Genomic DNA, 16,750 nt, shown 5'->3' with positions numbered 1-16,750 from the left:
ATGTGAATAAATGTTTACAATAGGCAGAGATTTACATCATGCATCTTTATACACAGGGTATCTTTCTATCATATCACTCTGAGATCTGATTAATTCATCACAGGCTTGGAGTTTAAAAATAGAGAGAGAGAGAAACTTCTCAATACTAACTAGTATCTTTGCTACTTAACACAAACTATGTCATTTCAGGATGAACACATGGTTCAATTTTATTTCAATAATACGCTTGCACGTAGGGGTTTTTAGCAGTGGGAAAAAATTGGATGACCTGGAGAAAACCTACGAGGTTGGAAGGCGAACCTACTCCTCGTCACGTACAACTGGGGAATTGAAACCACGCCAGTTGACTCCATGACAGACCTTATGATACAGCTCGCACATGCTAACCATTCCGCTATACACCCCCTTTTAGGGATAACAAGTTTAAGAGAATACTTATTGAAACGTTGCACTAATAAAGTTGCTAGTGATTGTTATCTATCAAATTGTGTTTTCCTATCACTAAATGTCTTACAAACATCATAATATATTCAAAGAGTATTAAAGATACATTATGGGAGATAAGATAAAGAGATGGCAGTTCTCACTATAATAGTTAAAAACTAGATAGTGTAAAGGTAATTTACTGGAAATTTCAGTCAAATTGATCCACTTTGAGCCGAGAAAGAAGCGGGTGAAATTTTTGCATTGTATCAATCATCCTTACTAAAATCATTAATATAAACAGCATAGTCTCGATTATCCACTTTTTTTGATTTAATTATCAATGGCCGTTAGCGGCATATAGGAATCTAATCCAGCCAACATCGAAGGCTAGCCTTGACATCGAGAGTTTATTATGGTCTGGATAAGTTAATTAATGTCTGATTGATAATTTAGATAACATTTCAGGCCTAAAGAAAGACTTGTAATAAGCAGATTTTGCTCTTGCATAATGCATGTTTAAATAATGATGTTAACAATATAGAAAAATACCTCCAAACATTGTTATCTCCCTTTAATCAATTATTTCAATAGTAAGTTGAGTGTAAAAAATAATTTATTCTGTCTGTATTCCTTAAATCTATAATAAAGGGCCATTATGAAGTTCTCACTATATTATATCAAAAACTAGATAATGTAAAGGGAATATGCTGAAAATTTCAGTCAAATTGCTCCACTCTGAACTGAGATATCAGCGTTTGAATTTTAGGCCTAAAAAACATAGTCTCAATTATCCAATTTTGGATTAATTCATCAATGAGTGTTGAGCAGCAAATCAGATTCAAATCCAGTGAAAATCCGACATATAAGATGGCATCGAGAGTTGATTAAGGTCTTATCATGTTAATAAATGTCAAATTAATAGTTTATATAACATTCCAGGCCTAAAGAAAGACCCACAATAGGCAGATTTAGCTCTTGCTAATGTATGTTCAATTGTTGATGACAATACGGTATACACAAAAACAGTTATATGTAACATAGAAAAATTAAAAAAAAAAAACAAATTAAATTAAATAGAGATAAAGCAAGGTTTTCATGATGAGTTTAATTTTTATAGTGCACGACTTGCACTACTAAGTGCTCACAGCATTTACAAAATATGCAACAGAAAATTCAATTTTTAAATAAAAAAAAAAGAATAAAATACCGGTACATGTAAGACATGTAAACATTGAAATTAAATTAAAATCGTAAAAATCTCACTAATGCATTATACTAATCAACATGAAAGAACTTGAAAATTCACTGTTATGCATATGAATAATGCATTGAAAAGCCTCTAAGAAAATTTGCATTTTCAAATTCTTGCCAAGTCAAACTTGTCAGACTGGACTAAAAGTACAGCAAATCAATTATATCCAATAACATTTTCAAATTCTCATTTAAAGGTCACCGGAAAAGCTTTATAAGTTTTTTAAATAATGCAAGAAATTATGTCAACATATCCTTTCCATATGTATAATACGATCCCAAATGTCTATATTACCTGCCACAGGTAAATTTCAACGTTAGTAATTTCCGTCGTAACTTTCCGTCAATAAACAATCTGTGACGTCATTTTCGTCCTTCTGTTCATAGAAATATAGACTAGAATATGAGCAGTACTAAAATGACGTCACAGATTGTTTATTAACGGAACGCTACAAGTACTCACAGAGAACGGCGGAAATTACTAACATTGAAATTTACCTGTAGCAGGTAACATTGAGATTCGGGTTTGTGTCATAAATATGGAAAGGATATGTTGACATAATTATTTCTAAAAAAATTTGACCTTTAATTCAGTTTTGTTTATAATTTTTTATTTGTATGGAAATGCTTAAATAAGTCGCTGACAAATATTACATATTTTTTGGACAATATCTAAATCTTTCACAGCCTAATCTACGCAAAAATATATTCTAACATTCTATAAAGAAAACAAATAAAATAAATAAATATACAGTAAATAATCTCCGAGCCTCGACTCATTCTGATTAAAAACAGGCATGATGAAAATATTCACGCAACATTTATAGGTGGCACTGGCTTCTTTTATATCGTTTGTTCAGGATGTGGAGAGAGAGAGAGAGAGAAATGTGTTTTAACGTCCACTCGACACAAACTAGGTCTTTTCGGGACTAACATATGGTTTAATTTTATTTCAATAATTCGCTTGCGCATAGGGGTCTTTAGCAGTGGGAGGAAAACGGAGGACCCGGAGGAAACCCACGAGGTTGGACAGGCGACCCTACTCCTTGTCACGTACGACCGGGGATTCGAAACCACGCCAGTTGACTCAATGACAGGCCTTATGATACAGCGCGCAGTGCGCACGTGCTAACCATTCAGCCATCCAACCCCCTTGTTCAGGATGTGGATTGCAGCGAATTTTTTATTAGTGGTAGAAGACTACGACAACTCTGGTAAAGTAGGTCTAAAGTAGCTGGAGACTAGTAGTAGGAAGACATCTAAACTGGGATCTCAACGATACACAAGGGGTTCAGGAAGAAGTTGAAATAGGTAGAGAGGCAACCCCTTTAAACCAGAGAAGATAGACGAACTCCTGGTAGATTATCAACTAATTTATTCTAAACGTTACGGACTAACGGTGTCCTTCCTTAGTATTAAATTATCTTTGTAAATACTGAATGGATTTGAACCATTATTGCAATATCAATCCCTGAAATAAGTTCACCCCTTTGGTTATTTCTAGTAAAACTCGATGGCCATTTTGAATATCACATGATGTATCCTTCACATAGATCCAAGATGACAGCTCAAACTTGTGTTTCTTTAGAAATTTTACATATTTAGCCGAATCACTCATATTGTGCACTAAAAATAGTTCCCGGTAAATCATCAAATCAGCTGTTTTTGATGTCAAGATGCGGAAAATCTTTCAAGGATCATTCATATGTAACTGATGCAACAAATCAATGCTTAATTGTCGAGAAATTGGCAGAATTTCATTGTAACAAACCCTGCCAATCTCTCGCCACTGGGGGTGGAGTTTAAGAACCGATTTCACGCTGATAAATGGCCAGCGAGTTTTACCAGAGATAAACGGAGGGTAAAGTTATCTCAGGGATCGAGACTGATATTTCATGTAGAGATTCGACTATCACAAGAGAGATAGAGAGAGAGAAATGGGGTTTAACGTCCACTCGAGATACAAACTAGGTCATTTCGGGACTAACCCTACTCCTTGTCACGTACAACTAGGGAATCGAAACAACGCCAGTTGATTTAATGACAGATCTTATGATACAGCGAGCACATGCTAACCATTCGGCCATCCCCCCCATCCCCTCCACACACGCTAACTATTCGGCCGCCCCCCCCCCCCCATTAACCATTTGACCATATCCCCCCCCCCCACACGCTAACCATTCGGCCACCCAACCCCTGTTGTTTACAAAATGAATTCACAATTCTTCAAAAAATGATTGAAGACTATAACAAAGTTGAAGTTAAAATACAACATCAAATAGTTTTAACCAAAAAAACAGTCGTTGAAGTTGAAGAATCATACAATAACAAAAATCACCTATTTATAATAGAGTGATAAAACGTCTCCAGATGAAAATTTAAACAGTTCGGATATGTCCGTCATTATTTACATTTAATTCCGTCACCAGATTGTCCAGCTCCTTTAATCCTTCTTCATGTCGCTGGTATTTGTGAGCGACCAGTCTTTTATAAAATACCAAGGCAAATGCGATAAATAACAAGGTGGCTGGTATGACGATACACGTCGACGCAATGGCTGTATTTTGACTGATACTATAAAATTTCACCCAACACAAAATTCCTATTTCTGCGAGAAACAAAATGATTCCAATTCCTGTTGAACAAATCCAAGCCACTTCTACGCACCATTTCATCTTTTCGTGCGGAGATTCGTTCACGGCTGTTATATTATGTACGTTGCTGACTGCTTCTATATTTGGAACTATACACGTGCTGATCATGAGCGCTAGAAGATGTACTGTGACTAATAAAGTAGTGCAGACACCAAACACGACAAGAAGAGCATCTGGAATATGCTGATTGGGTTGATCAATTTGAACTTCCACCATCGCAACCTGAAAGAGAAGAAAAAACAAACATTTAATAGACATCTATTTTTGATCTACAGGCCTGGAAATAAAGGTTTAGTGCCTGACATTATCTGTGACAGGTGCCTTATTTCCAGGCTTGATGATCTACAATGTGTATTTTTAGACCAATATAAAACAAGAGAGAGAGAGAGAAATGGGGTTTAACGTCCACTCGACACAAACTAGGTCATTTCGGGACTAACATATGGTTCAATTTTATTTCCATAATTCGCTTGCGCGTAGGGGTCTTTAGCAGTGGGAGGAAACCGGAGGACCCGGAGAAAACCCACGAGGTTGGACAGGCGACCCTACTCTTTGTCACATACAACCGGGGATTCGAAACCACGCCAGTTGACTCAATGACAGACTGAATGATACAGCGCGCACGTGCTAACCACTAAGCCATCCAACCCCCCTAAAACAAGAGAGAATAGGCTCATTCCTTTCTAATTATCAACTTCAAAAAGATATTCAATCTTATTAAAATACAGATCTATAATTTGTTTTGTTTTTTTATACTTTCGATGGTCTCTACTACACAAGAAGATCTGACTGGTTGTAGTTGAAGGCCGTGTCAGAGGTCATATGAGCGGCTTTTGAGCCTATGACATCAAACAATTGATTAAACAATCAGCATTGATGTTTCTTTTTAGTGGTTTACCCACAGTTCCGTGCACCTCACGCCAAAAACTTCCCGTAACAGACCGTTTCTTTGGCTAATCCCCTACATCCACAACGCGGGTTATATAACAACTCTTGCAGATCCTAGTGTAGTAAAGACAAGTAAAACAAACTTTTGAACTATAAAAAACCAAAAAGAAATAGGATCTGTGTTTTAATCAGATTGGTCCATATTGTACTAACAAGATATTAGAATGACAGTTTGACAGGGTGAAAGCAATATACAACCACATTAAAATGCTGCTGTGCAACAGTTTTCCTGGTTATCGATCCACCAACTTTCTCACTGAACCACCATAGCTCTGTTGAGTAGAAGAAAGGGGGGGGGGGATCTAACATCCACTCAACATAAACTACAGTAGGTCATATTAAGATTAACAAAGCTGTTGTGTTAGGTGAGTAAAGAGAGAGAGAGAAAGAGAGAGAGAGAGAGAAAGAGAGAGAGAGAGAGAGAAAGAGAGACAGAGAAATGGGGTTTAACGTCCACTCGACAAAAACTAGGTCTTTCAGGACTAACATGTGGTTTAATTTTTTTATTTCAATAATTTGCTTGCACGTAGGGGTCTTTAGTACTGGGAGGAAACCGGAGGACCCGGAGAAAACCCACGAGGTTGGACAGGTGACCCTACTCATCAAGTACAACTGGGGGAGTATGTGGTATTGAAGTGGGAGAATTTAGCCAAGCAGTGACAAACTTCTCGACTCTTCGTACTGCCAATAAATCTACTACATGTAAACACATGTTTATTTATTAACATTTCGAATATTTTATGAATAATTGTGAACGTGTGTAGGCTTTCTATGGTGATATGTAACAGCAGGCATAGCAAGTTATATTATAATGTATAATATTTACATGATAGTCATCTAAAAATATTTAACTGATGAATTTAAAATATATGTATAACTAGAAGAATGCCCGGCTTCGCTCGGGGGTCATAACCCCGAAACCAGAAGTGGTAGACTAACGCCACCTGGCCTGTGTTACTCCCCGGTCCGAGCTACCCCTATACCCCGAATTTCAGACTCGGGGCAGACCTAGTGTAGCCGCCAACCCCGAACAGACCGGCTTCGCTCGGGGGTCATACCTCCGAAACCGGAAGTGGTAGACTAACGCCACCTGGCCTATGTTAATCACCAGTCCTAGCTACCCCTATACCCCAAATTTCAGACTCGGGGCAGACCTAGTGTAGCCGCCAACCCCAAACAGATAGACAAACAGACAGACAAATATTAGTATATAGATAGATATATGTTACAAGTGGTTTGATCAATAACAAGGTGGTCTTGGGTTTCATCCCGGTGTTGGCCGAGAAAATTCATCAGGTTTTTCCGGAGTGGTTTCCCCTTGTCAGTGTTGCAGAACGGAGGGTCTGACAAGGACAGCTGTCTAGTCATTTGAATGGAACGGAAAACCGAGGTCCCGTGTACACATTGGCTTGAAAGTAAGAGATCCCTAGGCAGTTGAAATTCGATATAAGAGTAGGCCAGTGATTCTAAACCAGTGTGCCGCGGCACACAGGTGTGTCGCGAGATCTTCCTAAGTGTGCCACGAAATTTTGAACGGCACACTAAGAAAATTTCTCACTAAAGAAACAATGCAATAAATTAAGTTCCTAGCTGTGTTTTTCTTTATTTAGTTCGAGTCATTCGATGTTTCTATAGTCTGTGTCTAGTAGTGTCTACGGTTGTATACCGTCTATGACTTGCCATGTTTTATTTTGTAAAATTCAAACATTTTTCATATATATTTAGCCAGGTGAGCCGCTATTTTTTTTTATGTGTTCTGAGGTGTGCCGTTGGCAAAAAAAGGTTGAGAACCACTGGAGTAGGCCATAATGCCGCTGTCCAGGCAAAATTTCCCCCATAGCACTCTGTATGGTGTATGCCCGTCTTCATTAGCTCAGTCGGAGCAGAACAGTAGGATGTTAAACCCCATTTCAGACATGGACGTGAAAGTTCTATAAGATTTTCAAGCATGGTTTTTATTTGTCAATGGTTTAGTACGAGGCTCTGCAAGGAACAGCGTCTAGTATACCAATGGAAGCTAGTTCAAGCTCACTTGACAGATGTTAGAAATTAAAATAAGAATAGGTAATAGTGGCGCTATCCAGGCAAAATTTCTGTTATAACATGTTGTATGGCGTATACCCATCTTAATTAGCCCATTCAGTGCATAAAAATAGGACATTAAATTAAACCCCATTTCATTTCCTGTCCGGACGGATCCCCTTCTCATATCAAAAGGTTTAACTAGGTTTTGTATAGTACATGATACTTTTTTCTCCCTTATTTAGCAACACTGTAAAATCTTATAATCCTGCCATAATCTTCTATAGCTTCATGTTCATATAAAGGTTTTAGACGACATCATCTGTACTAATAGTCTATAGTAATCTGTAGCCTACTAATAGCCTATAGTAAATTAATATATTACATGGTTTATAAGCTTAGGATCTACATTTCCTATAATAACCTGTCTTATAATATGGTAGGAATAACAGCTAATATAAGGTCTTATGATAGGAAATGTTCATTAAGATGGAGATAATGACTTGATAGCTGTACTGACAAAATGTTGGGCACTTATAAGAGAGAGAGAGAGAGAGAGAGAGAGAGAGAGTTAACGTCCACTGGACACAGACTAGGCCATTTCCGGACTAACATATTATTCAATTTTATTTCAATTATTCGTTTCAGCGCAATGGACTTTAGCAGTGGGAGGAAACTGGAGGACTGGGAGAAAACCCATGAGGTTGGACAGGCGACCCTACGCCTTGTCATGCATGTACAACCGGGAATCGAAACCCCGCCAGTTGACTCAATGACCGACCTTATGATGCGGTGGGCACGCGTTAACCATTCGGCCATCCAACCCGCTGGCACTAATAAACTACTACTGGTCGGCACCCGATATTTTTAACTTTGCGCCAGATGCGCCAGACAATGTCGGATTATAAATATTATCAAAAACACTAAAAAAAAAGTCAGATCAGTGCCAGGCACGATGCGACACCAGACGGATTATGTCTGATATTGCTTGAAAATGTCAAGCGCTTTTTTCTAGTCTTGTTATCCCCTACCTACATGTACATGTATGAATAGAAAACAAGTTTCGATCAGTAAGCTTAATCAATCAAATATTGTATGTGATCAAGCAATCAATCAATCAGAGTGACTGTCATTACTACAGGCTACTTGGTGATAATCTCAGGAGGGGGGTTGGGTTGCTGAATGGTTAGCATGTGCGCGCTGTACCATTGAGTCAACCGGTGTGGTTTCGATTCCCCTGTTGTACGTGACAAGGAGTAGGGTCGCCTGTCCAACCTCGTGGGTTTTCTCCGGGTCCTCAAGCTGCTGTGCATTAGCCACGACGAGTCCGACAAAGTTGTTCAAGATGGAAACATTTGAAACAGCTTTCAATTCATTACCAATAAACTAAATAATTTAAATGGAAAAAATAATTTGCAGATGATAATGTAACTAAATAATGTAAAGGCAATTTTCTGAAAATTTCAGTCAAATTGATCCATTCCGAACCAAGAATTTTGCAATTGAAGTTTCGGCCTAGCCTCGATCATCATTACTATTACTATTACTAAAGTCGGTACCGTACGATAAAAAACATAAGTCTCGATTATCCATTTCATGATTAAATTATGAATGAAGGTTGAGCAGCAAATCGAATCCTAATCCAGTAACTATCGTCGGCTAGCATTGACATCGAGAGTTAATTATGGTCTGGAGAAGTTAATTAATGTCTAATTAATAATTAAGATAACATTTGAGGCCTAAAGAAAGACCTGAAATAGGCAGATTTAGCTCTTGCATAATGTATGTTTAATTTAAGTTTCAACCTTGAAGATAGTTTAAACCTAAAGTAGGCTCCCTACATCAGTATCAGCTTATTATATATTTAAAATTCACACTGAGTAAGTGGGGACCTATATTTGTAACACAACACAACAACTGTCATTTGATTTGCGAAATGTTAAGTGACAGAGTAGGTGACATATCAAAGAAACACTGTTCAGCGGAGCATTGAATTATAGTACCGCTAGCTGTCGATTGTGACACTTCCGCTGTAGCCTAAATCGTTTTCTAACTGTTTTATTTTTATAAAACAACTAATCCTAGATCAATTTACGCTTTAGAACTTACCATTGCAAAGCCGGAAAGTAAAGCAGATGTCCTGCTTGATGCTTTTAACTTCGCACGACTCAAATAAAGTCTGCGCCAGGAAAGAGCCTGGCTTGAATGTTGATCGGACATTTGGTCGATGTACGACTTGAGCAGCCACGATTCGTATGTGTTTGAGGGCTCTTGCATGGAGAATGATGGTTATATATAGATAATCTACTTATGATGGGCTAGACCTGCGTTGTGTGTGTATGTAAACTATATCAGTAGCCTGAGTAGGCTAAAACTCTTCGTGAAGACACGTAAACATCAGAACGGAAAAACACGACCGACTTTTATGTGTTTATTCACGGCGCATGTGTGTAATTATGATCACGTGACAAACCTGATTGACCGTGACGTCACGATTTTTGTACACAAAAGTTCTCATCGCTTAGGAAAATATTTTTATCGAAACTCATACAATTTGGAAATTTAATGTGAAAAAGAACTTGAAAGCACCTAGCAAGATGGGTGATTCCACCGATAGCGGTCGAAGATTGGTAGGTTTGGGGATTTTCTATAAGTTATTGACATTTTACAACGAATAGCGATAGCATGCGAGTGCAAGCAGCCATTTTGTGGTCTATGGCAGATGTCTCGAAAGTGAATTGCAAAAGAAAATTTTGTCCAAAAACCTCTAAAACACAACAAAACACCAATATAAACATTGTAAAAGTTGGAATATGTCCTCTCACAACTTTTACAAGTAAAAAATCCGGAATACATGCCCTATTTTATTGTTTACAGACAATTTACGGCCCGTGTTTTCACGTGAATTTTGTAGTATGGCTGATAAGAATACAATTGTCTCACAAAACGTAACTTTTTCGCGCCGTAACTCATTAATTACACAACATCTTACGTATTTTCTTGAACCGTTAGTTATATTAATTTTAGTAGAAGCTTTCTGTGCATAAAAATAGCAAGCTTACGGGTCATTTAAGAATTTTCACATCTAAAATCGGTTGCATTCTATAACCCTATAGAAAACGTATTTGGCGGTATTTTGTCGAATGTTTTCGCGTATTATCAAATATTTCGGCAATCAGTCGTAATTCTATGTACGGTTTGTTTTATGTGTGTTATGGATGAAGGTTTCTGACTGTAAAAGTTGTTCTTTAAAGCAATAGTTCATGTTTAATTGTGTTTTTCTTTACTGCATAGACTGGGTTTTCAGATTGCTATGGGTTATGATCTCCGACCAAACACTTATCCGAAATTGGGGGGAAAAAAGGAAAGGGCAAGAAATTGTAAGCTAGGAAATGTTTGTTTTCAGCTTTCTAAGTATAATTGATATTGATCTCAAAACTTTTTTTTTTCTTCCTTTTTTTAAAAAAAAAAAAATAAGCTGTGGGTGATTCTCCATAATATGAGATAGCTTATACAAAAAGGAAATTTTTCCCCCAAACAAAAAGGACGAAAAAAATACTTTTTCATTGGGATAATAAAATTTTCGAGACTTCTTCATGTTTCACATTATTTTAATTAGATGTTCCATTTTTTTTTGGGGGGGGGGGGGGGGGCGGAATATTTGTGATGTAATCAAATTTTAAAAATAAAATCACCTCCACGGCGAGCTCATTAACTCCTAAAACCGTAAACAAGTTGAAATTCCCTTCTCTATGCAACGAATTTCTTTTTCCAGTGCGGTTATCAGCGGTCATGACACGGGGCGGAACATTTGTGATGTAATCAAATTTTAAAAATAAAATCACCTCTAAGGTGATTTCATTAACTCGTAAAACCTTAAACTGGTTGAAATTCCCTTCTCTATGCAATGAATTTGTTTTCCTGTGCGGTTATCAGCCATCATGAGAGGTTAAGACATTTACGTGGACTTTGTCACGTATTTTACGAATAATATCATGGCTAGTTAATAAAAATGTTTTACGGTGGTTGTCAAACAAAACAATATTTTAAAATGAGGGATAAGACGGTAGAGTGTAAAGTTTGTTCAGTTTAACCAATGGATTAATCAATCGTAAATAATATTTTTAAGTTGTGTGTAGGATTTGTCCCATGTTTTTTTTTTTAAAATCCGTATTGGTTACGGGATCTTTTATACTGGTAGTAAGGCCCATTCTGGTATGAGGACCGTACGAATGTTTTTGTACACTTCAGGCTAATTATAAAAAACACTTATGATACTTTCACAGAGTAGTGTATTTTTACTCTGTGATACTTTCATTATGCCGTTAAGATTTTGGTATATAAAACGAAATGGTATGTTTAACGCCCTGCTACTCGTCGTTATGTTCTGGCTGGGCTAATGAAGACGGGATATTTCGGTAGAATTTAGGGCCATGTATCAGTTGTAACCTTAAACTGTATTTGTTTATATCACGATTCGTGTCAAATCAAAAATATACCTACATATATGTAAGTCCCGGGTCTTAATTAGTTTATCATTTACAATTGACAAATTGCAGGACACATTTAAAAATATACCTACATACATGTAAGTCTCGGGTCTTAATTAGTTTATCATTTACAATTGACAAATTGCAGGACACATTTAAAAATTTCAGTAGATGTGACAAATAAGACGTCAATTTCATTTTTAAGCATTTCCAAGAACAGATATGTGACGTTATATATAGCTAATCGACCAATGATCGTCACAAGTGCAAGTGCCCGTGACGTTTTTTACAACATTGTTTTAATTGCACGACTGGGTTTGTGATGTCTATAAACTTTGCTACCCTTAATCCTAACCTTATTGATCAATAAAAACATTTATCATTTTTAGTTCTCCATTGTTAGGATACTGTGGCATGCAGATCGTGTGCACAATATCGAGTGACGTATACTACGGAATCTAATCCAGTAGATCGGTGTACGTGAACGAGCAAACTGTCGTATTTTTATAAATCAATATAAACGGATAGTTGTCTGCAAGTTAAATGTCACCAACAGCAAGAATATCCGTGCAGAATTAAGAATCTACATCTAACTCAGAGTCTCCACCAACAAAAATACTTTAGCACAGTCCATAAGAGACAGAACAAATGACCCGTCCACTTCTTTAGGGCCCATATTCCAAGTTCCTGTCATCGTTAGAATTACTGTTCCCGTGCACAACAATAAAAATCTTTACTGTCCATCTATAAGTGGTGAATTAGGGAGAGGGGTTTAATAGCTATGCCTGTTCCCCAATCCCTATTCAGATACAAATCTGAATAAAAATATTGCTTATAGAAAAAAAATAATTGACTTGATAATGACAATGTCCATATATCGATTTCATCTGGTTAATGAACCACGTTTCCCTCCAGCATGTATACTAATGTCGGAATGTGTTTCCGGTTATTTGGATATTTTAACATTTTTGTTTTTAAAGTATAAAAGTTCACCCTGTTCATGTGATGATGTTTTCAAAAATGTACTTTTGTATTATTATTATTAGTGAGATCCTTTTGTTCTTTTCCCATGTTTTTGCCAACCTCTTGGATTTTCTCCGGGTCCTCCCACTGCTAAAGACCCATACGTGCAATGACCTGGTTTGTGTCGAGTGAACGTTACCCCCCCCCCCCCCTCTCTCTCTCTCTCTTTCTCTCTCCCTCCCTCTCTCTCTCTCTCTCTCTCGTGTTAGGTTGCGAGCCCCCCCCCCCCCAATAAAAAAACAACAAAAAAAAAACGGGACATCGACATCGCATTATTTTTGAGAATTGTTTTTGTAAGGTTTCGCCGCTACCCCCAAATCCGGAGACAGCAAACGACATCGAAATGCGTATTATAATTCATGTTGTTAGGACTAATTGTTGATAACATTATTTTGGTCATTTCTCTACCCACTGTAAACTAGGACGTTAAACCCCATTCATTACATTTCATTTTTAAACCGATACACGTAGCTACATTTATATACATGTAAATAATTATAGTGGGCGGTTTTATTTTATTTACTTACTTACTGTTGTTACTGCCGTGTCATATGACTTACTTCAATTCATTTTGGGTACATAAATAAAAATGGCCTGAAGATATTCAGTACGAACTGAAAGCGCTAGTCGTTAAATTAGTATTTTGGTGTCTTTCTTTAATTTAGTTGATATAAAAAGGTCATAGTTAAAGCTACTCTTAGGTGTTAAATATTAGAAATAAAATTGTTTTAGGAAAGAAAACTAGGTTTGCGAGTAATTGGTTGGAATTGTTAAAGTTTGCCCGAAGAAGCTTAATAAATAGAAAGTATACTGTATATATGTAGTATGAAAGAAGGTCAATATTTTAAATAATTTGCTCCAATTAATTGTGTTGTTCGTCCTCATCTTCCTATGTTGGAATCGATTTAATTAATTGGCGTTTCACTCCTTGGTTATAGCAAGTAATCCGTCTTTATTTATATTCAAGATGACTCTCGATCGATGTATTAAACGCAAACATTGAGCACAACGCATTAACTAAGACCCCTTGGTTCACAAACACAACAAAAGACCAGGCATCAAGATGTCCTGTGAATGAAAGACAGGCGAACAATAAAACAGTGACATGACAATGAACGCAGACGACCAACATCAAGGACATCCGCCATAGTCAACCCATCTGTCTTTGTGAAACCCAGTAGCGAACTGTAATTGTTTTTCGTGGACCTAATAATTATCGTAATGGTGGAATCAATGACCCTGTGAAACGACTCGAAACAAAATTTTGTGATAATTCTTTCATTTAATTCTATTCTCGCTGTATTTTTTGTGATTTTCTATCAATGAGGGACTTCTTAAAACAAAGACTCCCTTTATTCGAGGAGCCCTCGCCGTTCGAATTAAAATTTAAAACAAATATTTCGTTATCAGCTCTTGGATTGTTTTAATCTAGTGCGGAGTCACGCAGAGGAGCCACGGTGACTCAATGAGTAAGACGTTGACTCGCCAACCTTAAGGTTCTGTGTTCGATCCCTGCGTTGGCCTAAAAAGTTCATCGATATTTTCCGGCGTGCCCCCCCCCCCCCCTTGTCAATGGTGCAGGACGGAGGGCCTAGCAAGGGACAGCGTATAGTCGTTTGGATGGGATACAAAAAAACCGAAATTCAATGTACACATTGACGTGCACGTAAAAAGACCACTGGCAGTTGAAATACGTTGACCTAGAATGTTTATCGATATTTTTCGGCGTGGTTCCCCCTTGCCAGTGGTGCAGGACGGGGGGGGGGGGGTCTGGCAAAGGACGAAGCATAGTCTTTTGGATGGTATAAAAACCGAGGTCCCGTGTACACACTGTATGGCGTATGCCTGTCTTCATTAGCCCAGTCGAAGCAGAACAGTAGGACGTTAAACCCCATTTCAATTCATCATTAATCTAGTGGCCTATGGAAGAATCGATCTATCGATCTGCCAATCAGCATGAATGTGACATGACATTGATTGTAAGTTATTTTAGTAAGCTGCAAACGTTTTGATATAGCGGTATTTATACGTTATTGATAACAGGCGCAATAGAAAGCTTCGAGTTTAGAAATTGATTATGTAAGAATTACACAAAGAGCTGGACGTTCTTGCTATAATAGTTCAAAAATAGATAATCACAAATTAATTTATTGAAAATTTCATTCAAATTACTTTATTCTGAGTGATGTTATACCTGTTTGAAGATGTAGCGTTGGACCTTTATTATCGTAGCAACGGGACTTGGTTATCAATTTCATTAAGAGTTTGCTGTGTTTGTTAATATAATTTAAAAATAGATAATTAAATGTGGGATATTTTCACAAAAACATACAAATAACGGAAAAAATGGTATACCCGATATGTGATATAAAATTTTCGTAACCATCAAAAAAAAAAAAAAATATATATTGTATATCAGCATGGAAGTACCATCTTTAGGCCAATATTTTGACAGAGTTATTATATAAAATAAAATCAGTATATTTTTTACATCAGCATGGAAGTACCATCTTTGGGCCAATATTTTGACAGGGCTATTATATAAAATAAAATCAGTATATCAAATTATGTGGTCAAAATGTCCGTGGTAAAAACTATTCATTCCCCAAATTTGAACTTGAAAATCTCCCTTTAAAATTGAAAGATCATTAAAAATTACAGTGCTTTTCAATTAGCCATCCAAGAGAGCTGAATAAAATGTTCTATTAGCTATTTAAAGAAGAAATAGAAATCAGCTATATCAAATATTGTTTCCATCAAATTTTGAGGACAATTTGTCTTCTTCGTTAATGCTTTGTTAGCGAGTTAACATTAGGCCTATCAAGTATGTCACTAGGTGTCACCATTAAATCAAAGACTGTGTTATGGTCAAGCAGTAAAATCCCACATAACAGAAAGAAACAGTTTATAGAAAGGCAAATCAAAACAAATAAGTTGACCACACATGGTTAGCGCCCAAATTGCATGTCTCTTGTGTTGGTCTGTTCCAAGACATAAAACACTGACTCCATTGAGAGATTTCCACTCAGAAAACCAAGGAATAAAGCACTCTTTTAATATCATGCATGTTTATGCAACATGGAAGAGTGCAGACAGTCAAAGCATGTCTTTTCCATTATAAATAATGATAACAATAAAGACTTCTTGTATAGGGATAGACAAAACAAAAGTTTTATAAAATTATATTGCGTAATCGCTATTTTTATGCGCTCTAATGGTATTCAAACAATTAATTAGAAAACTGGAGTCAATGACTGAATTTTTGTCTTTTCCATCATGTCTTTACTGTTAACATCGTCTTTTAAATGGTAATAACTGAAAAGACATTCCTATACAAATTTTGGTTTTGTAACATTTTTGTTATTTGTAAGAGTCCTGCATGGCTATTGCAGGATATTTCCTCTTTACCGTTATTTGTACGTTATTGTGAAAATAGCCAGTATCAGCCAAATTACCTTATTCTGATCGAAGTTATGAATGCCCGGAGATACGATTTGTTGGGCAAAAACGGCAGAAGTAAACATTTCTGCTCAAAAATTTACAGCCCCACCCTTTTAAATGTATATAGTCACTAAACAAAATGTGAAAGAAGAGATTAACTTTATTGGTAGTATATTGTTATAATACTGTATTCCGGGGATATGTCATTTCCCCTCTGTTCAGTGCTGAGTTTATCTATAGGCATGGCAGACTGAACACCAGGGCCTTAAGAACAAGGGGGGCACCCCTGCCGTAATCTTACGCATCATCATCCCCGTATTTGCTCAATGTGAGGGGGCGACGGACAGTCAAGAACCTTTCATATTGGGAGTGGGAATGGAACAGCCTAGGCCCTTTCATATTGGGATAGGACATGGAACAGCCTAGGCCCTTTCATATTGGGAGTGGGCGTGGAACAGGCTAGGCCCTTTCATATTGGGATAGGACATGGAACAG

General features: G+C 37.0%; 2 protein-coding genes across 2 annotated transcripts in view; one reads left to right on the top strand and one right to left on the bottom strand.

The window, feature by feature from the left end:
- Positions 1-3,855: 3,855 nt before the first annotated feature.
- Positions 3,856-9,729, bottom strand: LOC126825573 (calcium release-activated calcium channel protein 1). Its single transcript, XM_050555236.1, has 2 exons — positions 9,411-9,729; positions 3,856-4,553 (listed from the first exon to the last, which is right to left on the bottom strand). The coding sequence occupies exons 1-2, from the start codon at positions 9,576-9,578 to the stop codon at positions 4,056-4,058; spliced, it is 666 nt and encodes a 221-aa protein (XP_050411193.1). The 5' UTR covers positions 9,579-9,729; the 3' UTR covers positions 3,856-4,055.
- Positions 9,730-9,778: 49 nt separating this feature from the next.
- The window catches only part of LOC126825555 (lysine-specific demethylase 2B), a 48,344-nt gene continuing 41,372 nt past the window's right edge, over positions 9,779-16,750 (top strand). The window contains exon 1 of the mRNA XM_050555200.2: positions 9,779-9,931. Within this exon, the coding sequence (XP_050411157.1) occupies positions 9,899-9,931 (33 nt within the window). The 5' untranslated portion in view covers positions 9,779-9,898. The remainder of the gene's footprint in view (positions 9,932-16,750) is intronic.

Source organism: Patella vulgata, chromosome 6 (assembly GCF_932274485.2).
Source record: "Patella vulgata chromosome 6, xgPatVulg1.2, whole genome shotgun sequence".
Taxonomy (NCBI): Eukaryota; Metazoa; Mollusca; class Gastropoda; family Patellidae; genus Patella; species Patella vulgata.
Note: the sequence above shows the minus strand (reverse complement) of the source record. Positions and strands in the feature narration are given on the sequence as shown.

What these genes read in the sequence shown, in the direction of transcription:
- LOC126825573 (XM_050555236.1), bottom strand. Translation starts at nt 9,578, where the DNA reads ATGCAAGAGCCCTCAAACACATACGAATCGTGGCTGCTCAAGTCGTAC. An exon ending in TACTTTCCGGCTTTGCAATG is followed by an intron (nt 4,554 to 9,410) that starts GTAAGTTCTAAA and finishes CTTCTCTTTCAG; the next exon opens with GTTGCGATGGTGGAAGTTCA.